This window comes from Heterodontus francisci, chromosome 47 (assembly GCF_036365525.1).
Source record: "Heterodontus francisci isolate sHetFra1 chromosome 47, sHetFra1.hap1, whole genome shotgun sequence".
Taxonomy (NCBI): Eukaryota; Metazoa; Chordata; class Chondrichthyes; order Heterodontiformes; family Heterodontidae; genus Heterodontus; species Heterodontus francisci.
In genome coordinates this window covers 3,527,341-3,543,745 of record NC_090417.1, presented here as the reverse complement: position 1 = coordinate 3,543,745, position 16,405 = coordinate 3,527,341, and the positions used below count along the sequence as shown (strand labels likewise).

The following is a 16,405-nucleotide window of genomic DNA, read 5'->3' as shown; positions in this document are numbered from 1 at the left end:
GATCTTGTCACACATTATTGTACTCCAATAGGCTATTGTAGTTTAATCTGGAATGGCTGTCTTTTGATTCAGTACCTGCACGCCTTCTGTTATCACTTTGTGGTCTTCTGCCCTTTTTCCTGTGAAGACTTTTGCATTAATGTTTCAGACTGCTCTGGTGGGTTAACCCACATTCCCAGTCTCCTTGAGAAAGTGTTCACTTGCCTTGTTATCTGGATTAAATATTGGAGTCTGGCCATGATAAGAAACAAGAGAACCCTTCTTTAGATTCTTCCAGCTGTTGGTTCCATTTGCAATGGAGCATGATAGTGCAGTAATTATATTAATGGACTAATAATCCAGGCACTGAGAGTTCAAATCCCTCCACGTCAGTTTGAGGATTTGAAATAAATGTAGATGTGACTATAAAGCTAAAAACCCAATGGGTTCACTAATGTGCCCTCCTTACCCGCTGTGGCTTGTATGTGACTCCAGTCTACCGTGACTAACTCAGGAATGTCAGCCATGTAGACAGGAGAACTTTCATGATCAACATGGCTCCAGTTCAGAAAGGAAGGAAGCAGTTGGATCTGGTTCTGGGGGAAATGAAGTCGGGTCAGTGAAATGGGTTACTGTCGGAGATCATCCTGCTAACAGTGACCGCAACATAATATAGTTTCAAGTCATTATGGAAAGCCAGTGGAAAATATTGAAGGAATGCTAAACTGGGGAAGAGCTAATTTGAATGATTGAAGAAGGGACCTAGCACAGGTAGATTGGAAGAGGCGATTGCAGAGTAAAGCAGTGACAGAGCAATTCAAGGAATTCAAGGTGTAAAACTTGGAATATTTCTTCGAAGGGGAAAAGTAGAGGCCTGGATGGCAAAGGAAATAAGTTAAAATAAAATGGAAAAAATAGACTTATAAAAAATGTTCAGGAGCAAGATTCAGTTCCTAATCAGGAAGATTCTAGAAAATACAGGATGGAATTGAAAAAGTTAACATGGGAGACAAAGAGAGATTGTGAGAAACGATTAGCAGGCAACATGAAATTGAACCCTGAAGCATTTTATAAATACATAAAGAATAAGCAGTTCGTTAGGGAAAAAGTTGGGCCTCATAAAGAACCAAGGGGAAATCTTCATGTAGAGGCAGAGGTCACGGCTAAAATATGAAATGAGTACTTTTCAGCTGTGTTCAGAAAGGAAGGAGATGATGTGAAGGTCACACTAAAATATTGAATGAGTACTTCACAAAGAATGCTGATAATGTCAAGGCCACACTATAAGAGGGGAGGGAAATTATGGACAGTATAGTAATAGATTGAGAAGACATACTGAAAAAATGAGCTATGCTAAAAGTCAGTAAGTTACCTGGTCTTGATCAAATGCATCTCTGGTTGCTGAAAGAAGCAAAGGACAAACTAGCAGAGGCATTGGTCGTGATCTTTCAAACTTCATTGCAGACAGGAATCGTGCCAGAGGACTGGGGAGTTACTAAACCCATACCACGATTCAAGAAAGGAGTAAAGGAATAAACAAGTAAGCTACATGCCAGTCAGCTACATGCCAGTCAGCCTGGAAATCATTGTAAGGGACAAAATAACTTTCATGTGGAAAGGCATGGGTTAATGAAGGAGAGCCAGTATAGATTTGTTAAAGGCAAATCATGTCTGACTAACTTGATTGAATTCTGTAAGATTAACAGGTGTTGTTCATTTGACACAGTGCCACACAGGAGACTTGTTAAGAAGATGAAAGCTGATGGAATTAAGAGGAAAGTGATGGGATGGATGTGAAATTGGTTCAGTGATGGGAAGGAAAGGGTATTGGTGGATGGATGGTTTTCAGACTGGGAGGTGTTGCTCAGGGGTGAGTTTTGGGTTGACTATTCTTCAGTTTTTATACATGACCTAGATTCAGGTGCAGGGAGCAGCTTTATAAAGTTTGCAAATGATAGGAAACTTGACAGTGTTCCAGACGGTGCTAAGAGTAGGCTTCAGGCTGATCTAGACAGGATGGTGAAACGGGTGGATGGAGTGCAATGTGAATAAGTGTGAAGTGATGCACTTTGGGAGGACTAACCTGGAAAGGCAGGAGCCAATAAATGGCACCATTTTGAAAAGTGTAGGGGAGCAGAGAGACATTAGTGTCAATGTACACAAAACCATCGAGCACTGCCGAATCAGGTCCAGTAAGGAGTCAGATGCAGAGTAAAGGCCTCACTTCAAAGAACTGAACTCTGAACTCACAGGACAGCCCCGACTGCAGTGTAGGAAGCTTCCATTTCCTTTGTATACTCTCACTGAAACCTCAGTGTTCCATGTGTTTACACCCATTCTGAACTGGCCAAACTCTTTCCAACTTGCTTTAAACCTCATTTAGGTTTGCTTCCAAAAAAAAAAATCCTCACCTGTTTGAGGCAAGGACTGAGGTTTATTTTCTCTAGCCCATTATTACCTTCAACTGAAAAAGATTGCATTTATTTAACAGGTTTCACAGCCCCAGGATGTTGCTGTGTCAGCTGTGACTGACTGACTAACACTCTCGCCTTTGAGTCAGAAGGTTGTGGGTTCAAGGCCGACTCCAGATTTGAGCACAAAAACCTGCGCTGAAATTCCAGTGCAGTACTGAGGGAGTGCTGCACTGTTGGATGTCATTGGCATGAAGCATTGAAAGAATTTCCCCATTATCCCACTGCTGTTTGTATGCAAATTCTGGGCTCCATCCCATCCTTGTGCCCTGCATTTAGGAGCTGAGATCAGTCTGCACCAGTGGCTACTTGAGCCATTGATGTAGATCAGGTTGAATCTGGTCCTTGGTGTTTATGATGATGCTGCTGTTGCTGCAGTTCCTCTGTGCGCCTGGGGCTTTGGTGGTGGGCAGTAACGTGTGGAATATGAAGAGTTTGCCCAAGCACTCTGCAGCCTGGCAGAATGAAAGGAGAGACTGTGAGCAAGCTGAGAGTGTGTGCAGCCAGAAGCTGCAGTGTCCAGTGCTTGGTGCTGATGGGCTTGTGATGAGACTACACCATCTCCACTACTCACTCCTCCCTATAAACCCCCTACTTCCTTCAGGCCCTCATTCCTCCGATAAGATTTGAGAGACTAACCTGGGCATCGGCCTATTCATTTACTTGTCATACTTCTTCTCCCTGTCCTCTTTTCAGCCTCCATGCGCCCGTCTCTACAGTTTGCTCCCTCACTTTCTCAATGGAGAATAGTCTCTGGGCTTGTGCTGGGCCTCCTTTGTAAAGACTCCCCTGCAGCCATAGCATCCTGTTTGTTGCAGTTCGAAGTCATGTGCTTCGGTGAGGAATCCCAAACTCTCCCAGCCTCCTGTTCAGAAGCAGTGACGGCCCCCTCCCAGCAGGAGCTGGGCTCCAGCTGTCATATGGAATATAATGTGGGAAAGTCTGAAGTTATCCACTTTGGAAGGGAAAAATAAAAGCTCAGCGTATTTTTTAAATAATGAGAGACTGGAAAATGTTGATATTCAGAGGAACTTGGGTGTTTAGCAGTTAGGAAAGCCAATGATTTGTTAGTGTTGATGACAAAGGGATTAATATATACGAGTAAGGAAGTCTTACTGTGAAGGCACACCTGAAGTGCTGTATACTGTTTTGATCTCCTTACTTCGGGAAGGATATGCTTGTCTTGCAGGTAATGCAATGAAGGTTCACTGGACTGATTCCTGGGATGATGGGATTGTCCTATGAGGACAGATTGGGTACACTGGGCCCTATCTTCACTTGAGTTTAGAAGAATGAGAGGTGATCTCATTAAAGCATATTAAAATTCTTAAGGGTCTTGATAGGTTACGTGCTGGGGGGATGTTTCCCCTGACTGGAGAATCTAGAACACGGGGTCGCAGTCTCAGAATAAGGGGTCAGCCATTTAGGATTGAGATGGGAAATTTCTTCACTCAGATTTGTGAAGCTTTGGAATTGTCTACCCCAGGGAGCAGTTGATGCTCAGTCATTGCGAATATTCAAGACAGAGATCAAGAGATATATGGATACGAATGGAATCTAAGGATGTGGGACAGTGTGGGAAGGTGGTATTGAGTAGAACATCAGTCATGATCTTATTGAATGGCAGAGTAGGCTTGAAGGCTCAAATGGCCTACTCCTATTTTTTATGTTATCTTCTGTTCTTAAACAGCAGCAAATGGAACTGTGCTGGATATCTGTAGCACATCGGGGTGCGGAATGGTCAAGATACGACAGGAAGGCTGAGAGGTATGTTAAGCCTTCAGAATTTGACATCAAATTCCCAAAAGCTGGTCTCAATGCACACTTGCACCTGGTCAGTGTAGAACATGTCTTCTTTCATTTGGCATGGTTATACCTGCTCGATGATGGAAAATTTTAAATCCATCATCATCTCCTCAATTTGGGGGTATACTTTCTTCAGTTGTCCTGAACCATATGTGTGTATATTACCCTGTACAGACAGGGGATCTTCTACCGCTAGTCATCTTGAGCTGAATGAGGGCAGAGAAAAGGTGACTCCGCTGCTGAATTCTTCAGTCCCATACCACCAAACAGCAGGGAGTAATTCAACTGAGATAGGGAACTCACTGTGGAGAACCAAGGGTACAAACTAGCCTACACCTGTGTAATTCAAATATAGGTCAGAACTCATAGCAGGATATGTGACAGGGTTACACAGAGAGGTTGAGGTTATGTGGTCTGAAAAAGGATTGTAAGGAGCGGGGTTGTGGAGGGGAACATAAATTGGTTTTGTTATGTTGCCTGTGATGATGAAGACTGTTGAAATGCTTATGGGTGTCTTGGTAATTGGTGCAGTATTGGTTAAGAAAACATTTCATTGTGGACAGTTGGGGCCCATTGAAGAAAATGAGGTATTGCAATTTAATGGGTAATTTGTATACAAGGATGTTGATGTTTGGACAGTTGTACACTTTTTTTTTGTGTTTCCACATTTAATCATCGTTTATATGGTCACATTTTGTGCTCTGAGCAAATAGAAATCGTATTTGCCAAACCGTTCTGTTGGTGAGATGAGATTCCTTAAAATGTTCCATGTGTTGTTTGGCCCAAAGAGGCATTGTGTGAAAGTTGTTTGTATTGGAAGGTTGGGATGGAGGCTGCACCTTTCGGGTGTGATCAATCAGTGCAATTGGACAAGCTTAAGTACCATCTGGTCCCGACTGGGTAAACACTGCACCACTCTCTTCAACTCAGCACAGATCAGCTGCAGCATCCTGTTCCTCACTGCATTGCAGGAGACATCGATCATGAAGATAAATCCCACTGAGCTCCAGCTTCCTCTACTGCCACTATTCTGAGTATAGTATTCTGTTGCGAGTAATGCAGGGCTAATCTTTTATTTTTTTAGAGAATTAGTTCAAATTCGACATTGGCAGTCTGTGAATTTGAAATTAGTTTATGTTTCTTTTTTAAAAACTGGAAATGAATAAATAGCTGAGAGTCAGATACCGATCTGAGCCAACAGAATGGCATGTCTCCTGTTGAAACATGCAAATAAACAATGATGTTGAAGAAAGTACAGATTGTTGGGGAGAAAGCTCTGGCAGGCTTAGTGTGGAAGGCAAGGCAACAAGTCCCCACCCCTTCTTCCGGTAGAGTAGCGAATGGTTTAACAGCAGCAGCAAAGGGAAGATCGCACAGTATGGCCATGTCAGGAGAGTAGGCGAAGGTGTAAGTTGTGCATCGGACGAACCTGGAACTCACAATGCAGGGGAAAGGATTTCTCTTTAGAAGAATAAAATTTCAACCTCAGAACCAAGCAGGCTTTAGGGAGAGAGCAGCAGGGGAGAACTCACCTACTTTTCCCTAAACAGTGCCATGGGATCTTGTAAATGCACCCTTGTAGGGCAAATGGGACCATGGTTCACCATCTCGTCCAACTAATGGGATGTCCGACAGTGCAGCACACCCTCTACTGCATTGGAGTGCCAGTCTGGAGTGGGACTTGAAGCCACAATCTTCTGACTGAGAGGAAAGTGCCATTGATGACACACTGACCAGGGCAGTAATGAGATCTTGTGTTTGCCTCAGCACCAAACCAAGAAATGGCTTTACCTACTGCAGCACTGAGAGCGTGCTCCTGACAGTGACTTCGCTTCAAGAGTGTTTCATTGGCTGTAAAGTGCTTTGGGATGTGCTGAGGTTGTGAAAGGCTACATAGAAATGAAAGTTTTTCCCTTCCTTTACTGTTTATACTGCATTTCATCGAATCAGAGAATAGAACATCACAGAAAGAGGCCATTCAGCCCATCGAGTTTGCATTGGGTTTTTCAAAGAGAGATCCAATTAGTCCCATTTCCTTGCTCTTTTCCCATATCTCTGCAATATTTTCTTCAAATATTTATCCAATTCCCTTTTGAAGGTTACTGTTGAATCTGTATCCATCACCCTGACAGGCAGTGCATTCCAAATACAAACCATTCACTGCGTAATAAAGATTTTCCTCATGTTGCTTGCTCTTTGTGGTATATATTAATGATTTGGATTTAAATGTGGGAGGCATGATTGGGAAATTTGCTGATGACACAAATATTGGCCGTGTAGTTGATAGTGAGGAAGATAGCCGTAGACTCCAGAATGATTATCAATGGTTTGGTTGAGCGGGCGGGGCACATTGGCGCAGTGGTTAGCACCGCAGCCTCACAGCTCCAGGGACCCGGGTTCGATTCTGGGTACTGCCTGTGCGGAGTTTGCAAGTTCTCCCTGTGTCTGCGTGGGTTTCCTCCTGGTGCTCCGGTTTGCTCCCACATGCCAAAGACTTGCAGGTTGATAGGTTAATTGGCCATCATAAATTGCCCCTAGTATAGGTAGGTGGTAGGGAAACATATAGGGACAGGTGGGGATGTGATAGGAATACGGGATTAGTGTAGGATTAGTACAAATGGGTGGTTGATGGTCGGCACAGACTCGGTGGGCCGAAGGGCCTGTTAAAGTGCTGTATCTCTAAAAACTAAAAGTGGCAAATTGCATTCAATCCAAGGAAGTGTGAAGTCATGCATTTGAGGAGGGCAAATAAAGCGAGGGAATATACAATAAATGTAAGGATATTGAGAGGGGTAGGAGAAGTGAGAGATCTTGGAGTGCATGTCCACAGGTCCCTGAAGGTGGCAGGACAGGTAGATCGAGTGGTGAAGAAGGTTCATGGAATGCTTTAATAAAAGAAAAATACTGCAGATGCTGGAATTCTGAAATAAAAGCAAGAAATGCTGGAAATACTCAGCAGGTCTGGCAGCATCTGTGGAGAGAGAAGCAGAGTTAATGTTTCAGGTCAGTGACCCTTCATCAGAACTGGCAAAGGTATTTTATTTGGAATGCTTTCCATTATTGGCCAAGGTGTAGAATGCAAAAGCAGGGATATAATGCTGGAATTGGATAAAACACCAGTTTGGCCGTAGCAGGAGTATTGCATACAGTTCTGGTCACAAGACAGGGAGGACATAATTGCTCTGGAGAGAGTACAGAGGAGATTTAAAAGAATGTTGCCAGGGCTTGAAAATTGCAGCTATGAGGAAAGATTGGATAGGCGAGGGTTGTTTTCCTTAGAAAAGAGGAGGCTGAGGGGTGACTTAATTGAGGTGTATAAAATCATGAGGGGGTCTAGATAGAGTAGCTAGGAAGGACCTGTTTCCCCTAGCGGAGAGGGCAATTACCAGGGGACACAGATTTCAGGTGATTGGTAGAAGGATTAGAGGGGACATGAGGAAAACATTTTTCACCCAGAGGGTGGTGGATGTCTGGAATTCACTGCCCGGATCGGTGGTGGAGGCAGAAACCCTCAACTCATTTAAAACATACCTGGACATGCACCTGAAGTACAGCAACCTGCAAGGCTGCAGACCAGCTGCTGGAAGGTGGGATTAGATTGGGGAGGTAATTTCTTTTTTCAGCCGGCGTAGACAAGATGGGCTGAATGTCCTCTTTCTGTGCCGTAATTTTTCTATGGTTCATTTCTCTATCAGCTTAAATCTGGGCCCTCCAGTGATCAACTCAGCCACTGGAAACAGTTTCTCTTTATTTTCTCTGTCTAAATGTTTCCTAATTTTAAACCCCTGTATTAAGTCTTTGTTTAGCCTCCTTTGGTTCAAGGAGAACAATCCCAGGTTCTCCAATCAATCCACATAACTGTAACCCCTCATCCCTGGAGGAGCCATTCTGGTAAATCTCTTCTGTACTCTCTCATGTCCTTCTTAAAGTGTGATGCCCAGAAATGGACACCATATTCCAGCTGAGGCTGAACTAGTATTTTACATAGGATTAGTATAACTTCCTGGCTATTTTACTTTGTGCCTCTACTTATAAATCCCAGGATGCCATGTGATGTGTTAACTTGTCCTGTCACTTTCAAAGATTTGTGTTCAAATATCCCACGTCTTTCATTTAAGACAAAGATGAGGAGAAATCTTTTCTCTGAGGGTCGTCAGTCTTTGGAATTCTCTTCCTTAAAAGGTGGTGGAAGCAGAGTCTTTGAATATTTTTAAGGCAGAGGTAGATAGATTCTTGATCAGCAAGTGGGTGGAAGCGTATCGGGGGGAGGTGGAAATGTGGAGTACTCAGTTCAGCCATGAACTTGTTGAATGGCAGAGCAGGCTCGAAGGGCCGAGCGGCCTACTCCTGCTAATTTGTATGTTCATAGATGGAAGGGCCACCTGAAACGTTAACTGTTCCTCTCTCTGCAGATGCTGAGCATTTCCAGCATTTGATGCTTTGATTTCCAAAATCTATTGACTTTCAAAATGTTTTTTTTAATTTCCAAAATATACTTTATTCATAAAAATCTGTAAAAAAAAAAATACATGACAAAACCATTGTAAACAGCACCAAGTCAAAAAATACAAACAGTGCAAAAGGAGATCAGTTTCCTTTAATACAGGTGCAATGAGTTGCCTCACCACCCTTCCATTTCATTTTTCATGCCATATACAATTTACAGCAAATGAAAATTTTCCCGATACAGTTCGAGGGGTTTCCCATGGATCCAGCCCCTCAGTTCAGCTTGGTGGGGGGACCTCTCTCTGTGGTCTTTCCCCATTGAGCCTTGCAAAATGTTAACTTGTGGAGGGAGGCAGCAGCAGACTTGGTGTGAAGAGAACCTCCCTCTGATGTGACTTTTTGCTCCACCTTTGAAGTGCAGTGAGAAGTCTCCTGTTTATCAAAGGTGCTTTTTTTCAGTCCAGGAAGGAAGGTGCAGCAAACATTAATGAAGGCAGTTCCATTATTGCTGTCGTCCTCGCACAGAATGTTCTGCTGCCTTGCCTGCTCCAGGCTGGGTGAGTGATTGACAGCTGAATGGACCAATGGCAACGGTTGGGTCACAGACGCCGTCAATGAGGGGGAGGCGGGACTTGTGCGGCCGGTATCCCTTGACAACGGGGCCTAGGCGTGTTGGAGGCCCGGTGGTAGATGGAATGGTCAGTAAAGGCGGGGGAGAGGCCGGCTCGGGAGATCATTGCGCCGAGGTCAGGGAGCGGGCTGCTCCGGCCCTGAGCAGCTGCTCCCAGGCCAGGCCTGGGCTGCACCGCACCTTCAATGGGGGAGGTTTGTTATTGACAGGCTCACAATGCTGGGCCTTGGGGGAGTGGGGGGAATAGAGGCAGTGGTGGTGGAGAGGATTTGGGGTGGTGGAAGGAGTTAGGGGTGGGGGGGATAGGGGATGGTGGAGATGGTTAGGGGCGGTGGCATAGGTGGTGGTGGAGGGGGTGGAGAAGGTTGGGGGGGTGGGTGAATAGGGGCGGTGGTCGGGGTTGGGGGGGGTTGGGGGGGGGGGGGCAGGTGGGTGGACCTGCTGCTGCTGCTTGGCCAAGATGGTGCATTGAACAAGTTGGAAATCAGCACCAGCTGCATTTAAGGGCAAGCGAGATGAACGGCTGGAGAAGAAAGACTTGCATTTCTACATAAACTTCTTATATAAATTTCTTATATAAACTTACCTTTTTGTTTTGGCAGTTTCTTTTTGCAGCGGCGACAGGGAGAGCGAGGTGGCAGCTGGGTAAGTAAGTCCTATATATTTGGGCCGGACTGGAACCAATGTCCTTGGGGGTGCTTTTGCTAACACTGTTGGGGAGGGTTTAAACTAATGTGGTAGGGGGATGGGAACCAAATGAGGTCAGTGGACAGTAAGGAGGGACACTAAAGCCCGTAAGGAACTAGATAATGAAGTCAGCGTGACTAAGGGGAAGAGTAGGCAGGGAGCAGATGATGAACGCAAAGGGACTGGTAGTCCGAGGTGCATTTGTTTTAATGCAAGGAGTGTAGTAGGTAAGGCAGATGAACTTAGGGCCTGGATTAGTACCTGGGAGTATGATGTTATTGCTATTACTGAGACTTGGTTGAGGGAAGGGCACGATTGGCACCTAAATATCGCAGGATATCGATGCTTCCGGCGGGATAGAGAGGGAGGTAAAAGGGGTGGAGGAGTTGCAGTACTGGTCAAAGAGGATGTCACAGCTGTGCTGAAGGAGGGCACTATGGAGGACTCGAGCAGTGAGGCAATATGGGCAGAATTCAGAAATAGGAAGGGTGCGGTAACAATGTTGGGGCTGTACTACAGGCCTCCCAACAGCGAGCGTGAGATCGAGGTACAAATATGTTAACAGATTATGGAAAGATGTAGGAGCAACAGGGCGGTGGTGATAGGAGATTTTAATTTTCCCAACATTGACTGGGATTCACTTGGTGTTAGAGGTCTAGATGGAGCAGAATTTGTCAGGAGCATCCAGGAGGGTTTTCTAGAGCAGTACGTAAATAGTCCAACTCGGGAAGGGGCCATACTGGACCTGGTGTTGGGGAATGAGCCCGGCCAGGTGGTTGAAGTTTCAGTAGGGGACTACTTTGGGAATAGTGATCACAATTCCGTAAGTTTTAGAATACTCACGGACAAAGACGAGAGTGGTCCTCAAGGTAGAGTGCTAAATTGGGGGAAGGCCAACTATACCAAAATTCGGCAGGAGCTGGGGAATGTAGATTGGGAGCAGCTGTTTGTAGGTAAATCCACATTTGATATGTGGGAGGCTTTTAAAGAGAGGTTGATTAGCGTGCAGGAGAGACATGTTCCTGTGAAAATGAGGGATAGAAATGGCAAGATTAGGGAACCATGGATGACAGGTGAAATTGTGAGACTAGCTAAGAGGAAAAAGAAAGCATATATAAGGTCTAGGAGGCTGAAGAAAGACGAAGCTTTGAAAGAATATCGGGAATGTAGGACCAATCTGAAATGAGGAATTAAGAGGGCTAAAAGAGGTCATGAAATATCTTTAGCAAACAGGGTTAAGGAAAATCCCAAAGCCTTTTATTCATATATAAGGAGCAAGAGGGTAACAAGAGAAAGGATTGGCCCACTCAAGGACAAAGGTGGAAAGTTATGCGTGGAGTCAGAGAAAATGGGTGAGATTCTAAACGAGTACTTTGCATCGGTATTCACAGAGGAGAGGGACATGACGTATGTTGAGGTTAGGGACAGATGTTTGATTACTCTCGGTCAAGTCGGCATAAGGAGGGAGGAAGTGTTGGGTATTCTACAAGGCATTAAGGTGGACAAGTCCCCAGGTCCGGATGGGATCTATCCCAGGTTACTGAGGGAAGCGAGAGAGGAAATAGCTGGGGCCTTAACACATATCTTTGCAGCATCCTTAACCACGGGTGAGGTCCCGGAGGACTGGAGAATTGCTAATGTTGTCCCCTTGTTTAAGAAGGGTAGCAGGGAAAATCCAGGTAATTATAGACCGGTGAGTGGTCGGGAAGCTGCTGGAGAAGATACTGAGGGATAGGATCTATTTCCATTTGGAAGAAAATGGGCTTATCAGTGATAGGCAACATGGTTTTGTGCAGGGAAGGTCATGTCTTACCAACTTAATGGAATTCTTTGAGGAAGTGACAAAGTTGATTGATAAGGGAAGGGCTGTAGATGTCATATACATGGACTTCAGTAAGGCGTTTGAGGTTCCCCATGGTAGGCTGATGGAGAAAGTGAAGTCGCATGGGGTCCAGGGTGTACTAGCTAGATGGATAAAGAACTAGCTGGGCAACAGGAGACAGAGAGTAGCAGTGGAAGGGAGTTTCTCAAAATGGAGACGTGTGACCAGTGGTGTTCCACAGGGATCCGTGCTTGGACCACTGTTGTTTGTGATATACATAAATGATTTGGAGGAAAGTATAGGCGGTCTGATTAGCAAGTTTGCAGACGACACTAAGATTGGTGGAGTAGCAGATAGTGAAGGGGACTGTCAGAGAAAACAGCAGAATATAAATAGATTGGAGAGTTGGGCAGAGAAATGGCAGATGGAGTTCAATCAGGGCAAATGCGAGGTGATGCATTTTGGAAGATCCAATTCAAGAGTGAACTATGCAGTAAATGGAAAAGTCCTGGGGAAAATTGATGTACAGAGAGATTTGGGTGTTCAGGTCCATTGTTCCCTGAAGGTGGCAACGCAGGTCAATAGAGTGGTCAAGAAGGCATACGGCATGCTTTCCTTCATCGGACGGGGTATTGAGTACAAGGGTTGGCAGGTCATGTTACAGTTGTATAAGACTTTGGTTCGGTCACATTTGGAATACTGCGTGCAGTTCTGGCCGCCACATTACCAAAAGGATGTAGATGCTTTGGAGAGCGTGCAGAGGAGGTTCACCAGGATGTTGCCTGCTTTGGAGGGCGCCAGCTATGAAGAGAGGTTGAGCAGATTAGGATTATTTTCATGAGAAAAACTGAGGTTGAGGGGGGACCTGATTGAGGTGTACAAAATCATGAGAGGTATAGACAGGGTGGATGGCAAGAAGGTTTTTCCCAGAGTGGGGGATTCAATTAATAGGGGCCACGAGTTCAAAGTGAGAGGGGAAAAGTTTCGGGGGGATATGCGTGGAAAGTTCTTTACGCAGAGGGTGGTGGGTGCCTGGAACGCGTTGTCAGCGGAGGTGGTAGACGCGGGCACGATAGCGTCTTTTAAGATGTATCTGGACAGATACATGAATGGGCAGGAAGCAAAGAGATGCAGACCCTGAGAAAATAGGCGACATGTTTAGAAAGAGGATCTGGATCGCGCAGGCTTGGAGGGCCGAAGGGCCTGTTCCTGTGCTGTAATTTTCTTTGTTCTTTGTTCTCTTTGTTCTGCAGCGCCTTTCACCTCCGCAAAACTGTTGAAATGTGCGGGGGGAGGGGGGGTGCGGGATGTGGCTGCCAATTTGCGCACAGCAAGCTCCTGCAATACAGACGAGCAAATCGCCTTTTATCCCACGACCGACATCACCAAAAAAAAAGTGTTGCTCAAGGGCACTGGGGAGAACTCCCATGCGAAATAGCGGCCGTGGGGTCTTTTACGTCCACCCGAGAGGTCAGACGGGGCCTCGATTTTAACGCCCAACCCCGAAAGTCGTCACCTCTGACAGTGCAGCACTCGCTCAGTCGTGCAGAGCTGTGTCCGCCTGGATTTCTGTGTTTGCACCTCTGTATTGGGACTTGAACCCACAACCGTCAGACTCAGGCCAGGGTGTTACCAACTGAGCCGCAGCCTGACACTGCAAAGGACATGCTGGTGAGGTTGGATAAAGAGGGTTGGGGGGAGGCTCTTGTGGAACATAAATGCTGACCTGGCACAGACCGATTGTGCCGAATGGCCTGTTTCTGTTCTGTAAATTATAACACGAGAGAGGGATGATATAGTTGAGAGGTCAAAGACAATAAAGGAGCTATTATAGGCCATCAAATAGTGGGAAGGAGATCGAGGAGCAAAACCACAGGCAATTTACAGAAAGATGCAAGAACGACAGGATAGTGAAATGGGGCAGCACACAATTAGTCTAATACAGCAGTGTAAAGGGCAAAGGGGTGGGGGGAGGAAAGACTGAAATATGTATGAGGGAGCTTTCGTGATCAGTGTGCAGCCCAATTAGGAAGGAAGCACTGCTCTGGGAAATGAAGTAGGGCAGTGGAGAATGTTTCAGTGGCGGAGCATTTGGGGAACAGTGATCATAAATATCAGCTTTAGAATAGTTATTGGAAAATACAAGACACAATCATGTGCAAACCGACTTAACGAAAGGGCTAATTCCTGTGAGTTGAAAAGGGTTTGGAGAGGAAGATTGAAATCCAAAAATGGTAGGTTAAATAGTAATTGAACAATGGAATCTTCCAATCCTTGGATATGGAGTTGATGCCAGAGAAGTGGAGGATTGTCATGTCACACCCCTGTTTAAACAAAGGGAGAGGGACAAACGTGGCAACTACCTCATTAGGCCAGTCAGCCTAACATCAGCAGTGGGAAAACTGGCAGAGACAATAATCTGGAAATAAATTGATTGGCATTTGGAAAAGTATGGACAAATAAATGATAGTATGGATTTGTTAAAGGCAAATTGTATTTGACAAACTTGATTAAGAGTTCTTTGATCAAATAGCGGAGAGGGGTGATGAGATGAGTGCATTTGTTGATGTATACATGAACTTCAGGAAAATACTTGAAAAGGGGAAAAATTTGTAAGGCTATGGGCATAGCTCTACTGAAGAGCCGGCACAGGCACGATAGGCTGAATGGCATCCTTCAGTACTGTATTATTCTAAGAAATATCCAAACAGCCACAATCTGCAGTTTGCCATATTGTTTCACCTTTTGCTATTCTAAGTTCCTGCAGGCAGAATCACAGCTCTTGCCCATTGATGTCCTTTCACATCCTTGTAAGTCACCTGTGGGGTTGGGGTGGGGCCAAGGAGAATGGATTTTGCATGTTAGAGCATTTAATTCTGGCTCTTTTAGGGCCAGAGCCCATTTTGTAGTGTATGTTGTGTTTCCCCCTCCCCCCCCCCCCCCCCCCACAGTCTTCCACTGGATGTGCAGAGCTCCATGTATTGCCCATCCCTAGTCACTCTGAGAAAGCCAAGGTGAGCCATTGTTGAAGCATTGCAATCCTTGTGATGATGGAGTTAAGTTGGAGACTGATGGAACAGTAATATATGTCAGCATCAGTATGGTGCATAACCTGGAGATGCTGCTGTTTCCTTGTCCTACCTCAAACTGCTGCCCAGGTAGTCGCTGCAATGTATCCTGCACATAGTTCATACTTGTCATGGTGTGCCGGTGGGGAAAGGAGCTGGATATTGAGCCCCATGTTGGGAACCTAGTCCTAATAACAGAAGAAATGGGAGCTGGAAGAGGCCATTTGGCCATTGAGTCTGCTCCACCATTCAGTAAGATCATGGTTGGTTTTCTACCTCAACTCCACTTTCCAACAATCACATTGTTCTGCATGGTGTCACACCTTTTGAATGTTGTTGTGACTGGGTCACCTGGGCAGGTGGTGACTTTTCTATCACATACCTGACTTGAGCTTTGTTGATACTGGAGCCTTTGAGCAGTTAGCAGGTTGAGTCACGAAGGTAATAAAAGTCTCTGCCTTGCACTTCGGGCTTACAGCCATCTTTAATGGTTGGTTGATTGAGTTAAGCTATTTGGTGTCTTGTCTGATTTGTTGTGTTGAGATTGCCTTTTTTTCTTCACCCGAGTTCTCTTTTCTTTTTAAGGCGCTGATTCTTGTGGGATAGCAATCAGGCGCAGGAACCCTTTGAATTTTCCCTTCCTGGAACAGAGGCACTGAGTCCAATTGTCGTGTCAAACTGATGCCCCAGTTGAGATCAGGTAACTCAGCAGTTTTCCAACCTATAGATCTGTGTGGCTTTGTACCAAGACGAGCAGTCCCTAAAGTTAACTGCCCATTGAAGAACGAAGTTTGTTCCTTGATGCAACATGTTACTTAGTTTTAATATGCTGCTTACATTTCCTTCATGACATGTAATAGTTCTAAACTCACACCAAATTATTTTTTTAAGCCTTATTTTTATGTGGTTAACTGCTTTTTCTAAAAAGATATGTTGAAAAATGTCTTTCTATTTACAGAGACATGATTACAGAGACATGGACTCGGTTGAAAATCAACTGGAGCTCCTTTTGAAAGGAGGGGGCTTGGAGATGCAGAAGTATGACTCCCCTCTGGAGGAAGTGGTGCCAGTAACTGTGCGGAAGACAGTTTGCTATATTGTCGCTGCGGTAATACTGAACGAACAGGTAAGAGGAGAGTCACCGTTCTTCCCGGGGTTTCAGACCTGTTTGAATCAGGCCTGATCGGAAGATGGCCCAGAGCTGTGTGGTACTTAGTATTCCATTCCTGTCGATGGACAGGTAGCCAATGTCAAGAGCTGTTTTGTGTCTTTTTTCTGCTGCAGCTGAAGGATCTTTTGCTTGGTGGTAAACAGTGTGCATGTTGCGACTGTATCTCGTTTCTCCTATTCAAAACTTTCTGAAAACCCATCTGCTATCCTAAGCTTTCAGACACCTCTGCGGACGTCTGCTTTTTTGACTCAGTGCCTTTTTTAACCTTTGATTATGGAGGGATATTTTTTCTTTGAAGGGGCAAGTTGTTGTTTTGCAGTGGGA

General features: G+C 45.2%; 1 protein-coding gene and 1 long non-coding RNA gene across 3 annotated transcripts in view; one reads left to right on the top strand and one right to left on the bottom strand.

Moving 5' to 3' along the window:
* The window catches only part of LOC137357086 (uncharacterized), a 66,808-nt gene that overhangs the window by 5,310 nt on the left and 45,093 nt on the right, over positions 1 to 16,405 (bottom strand). The window lies entirely within an intron of this gene.
* nudt18 (nudix (nucleoside diphosphate linked moiety X)-type motif 18) overlaps positions 9,411 to 16,405 on the top strand; it is a 17,317-nt gene continuing 10,322 nt past the window's right edge. Inside the window, exons 1-4 of one of the 2 annotated variants that reach the window (XM_068022974.1) lie at positions 9,411 to 9,527; positions 9,936 to 9,978; positions 15,496 to 15,610; positions 15,883 to 16,036. In XM_068022974.1, coding sequence (XP_067879075.1) covers positions 15,887 to 16,036 — 150 coding nt within the window. In that variant the 5' untranslated portion in view covers positions 9,411 to 9,527; positions 9,936 to 9,978; positions 15,496 to 15,610; positions 15,883 to 15,886. Of the gene's footprint in view, positions 9,528 to 9,935; positions 9,983 to 15,495; positions 15,611 to 15,882; positions 16,037 to 16,405 lie in introns of both variants that reach the window. The other variant, XM_068022975.1, reaches the window with a different exon arrangement.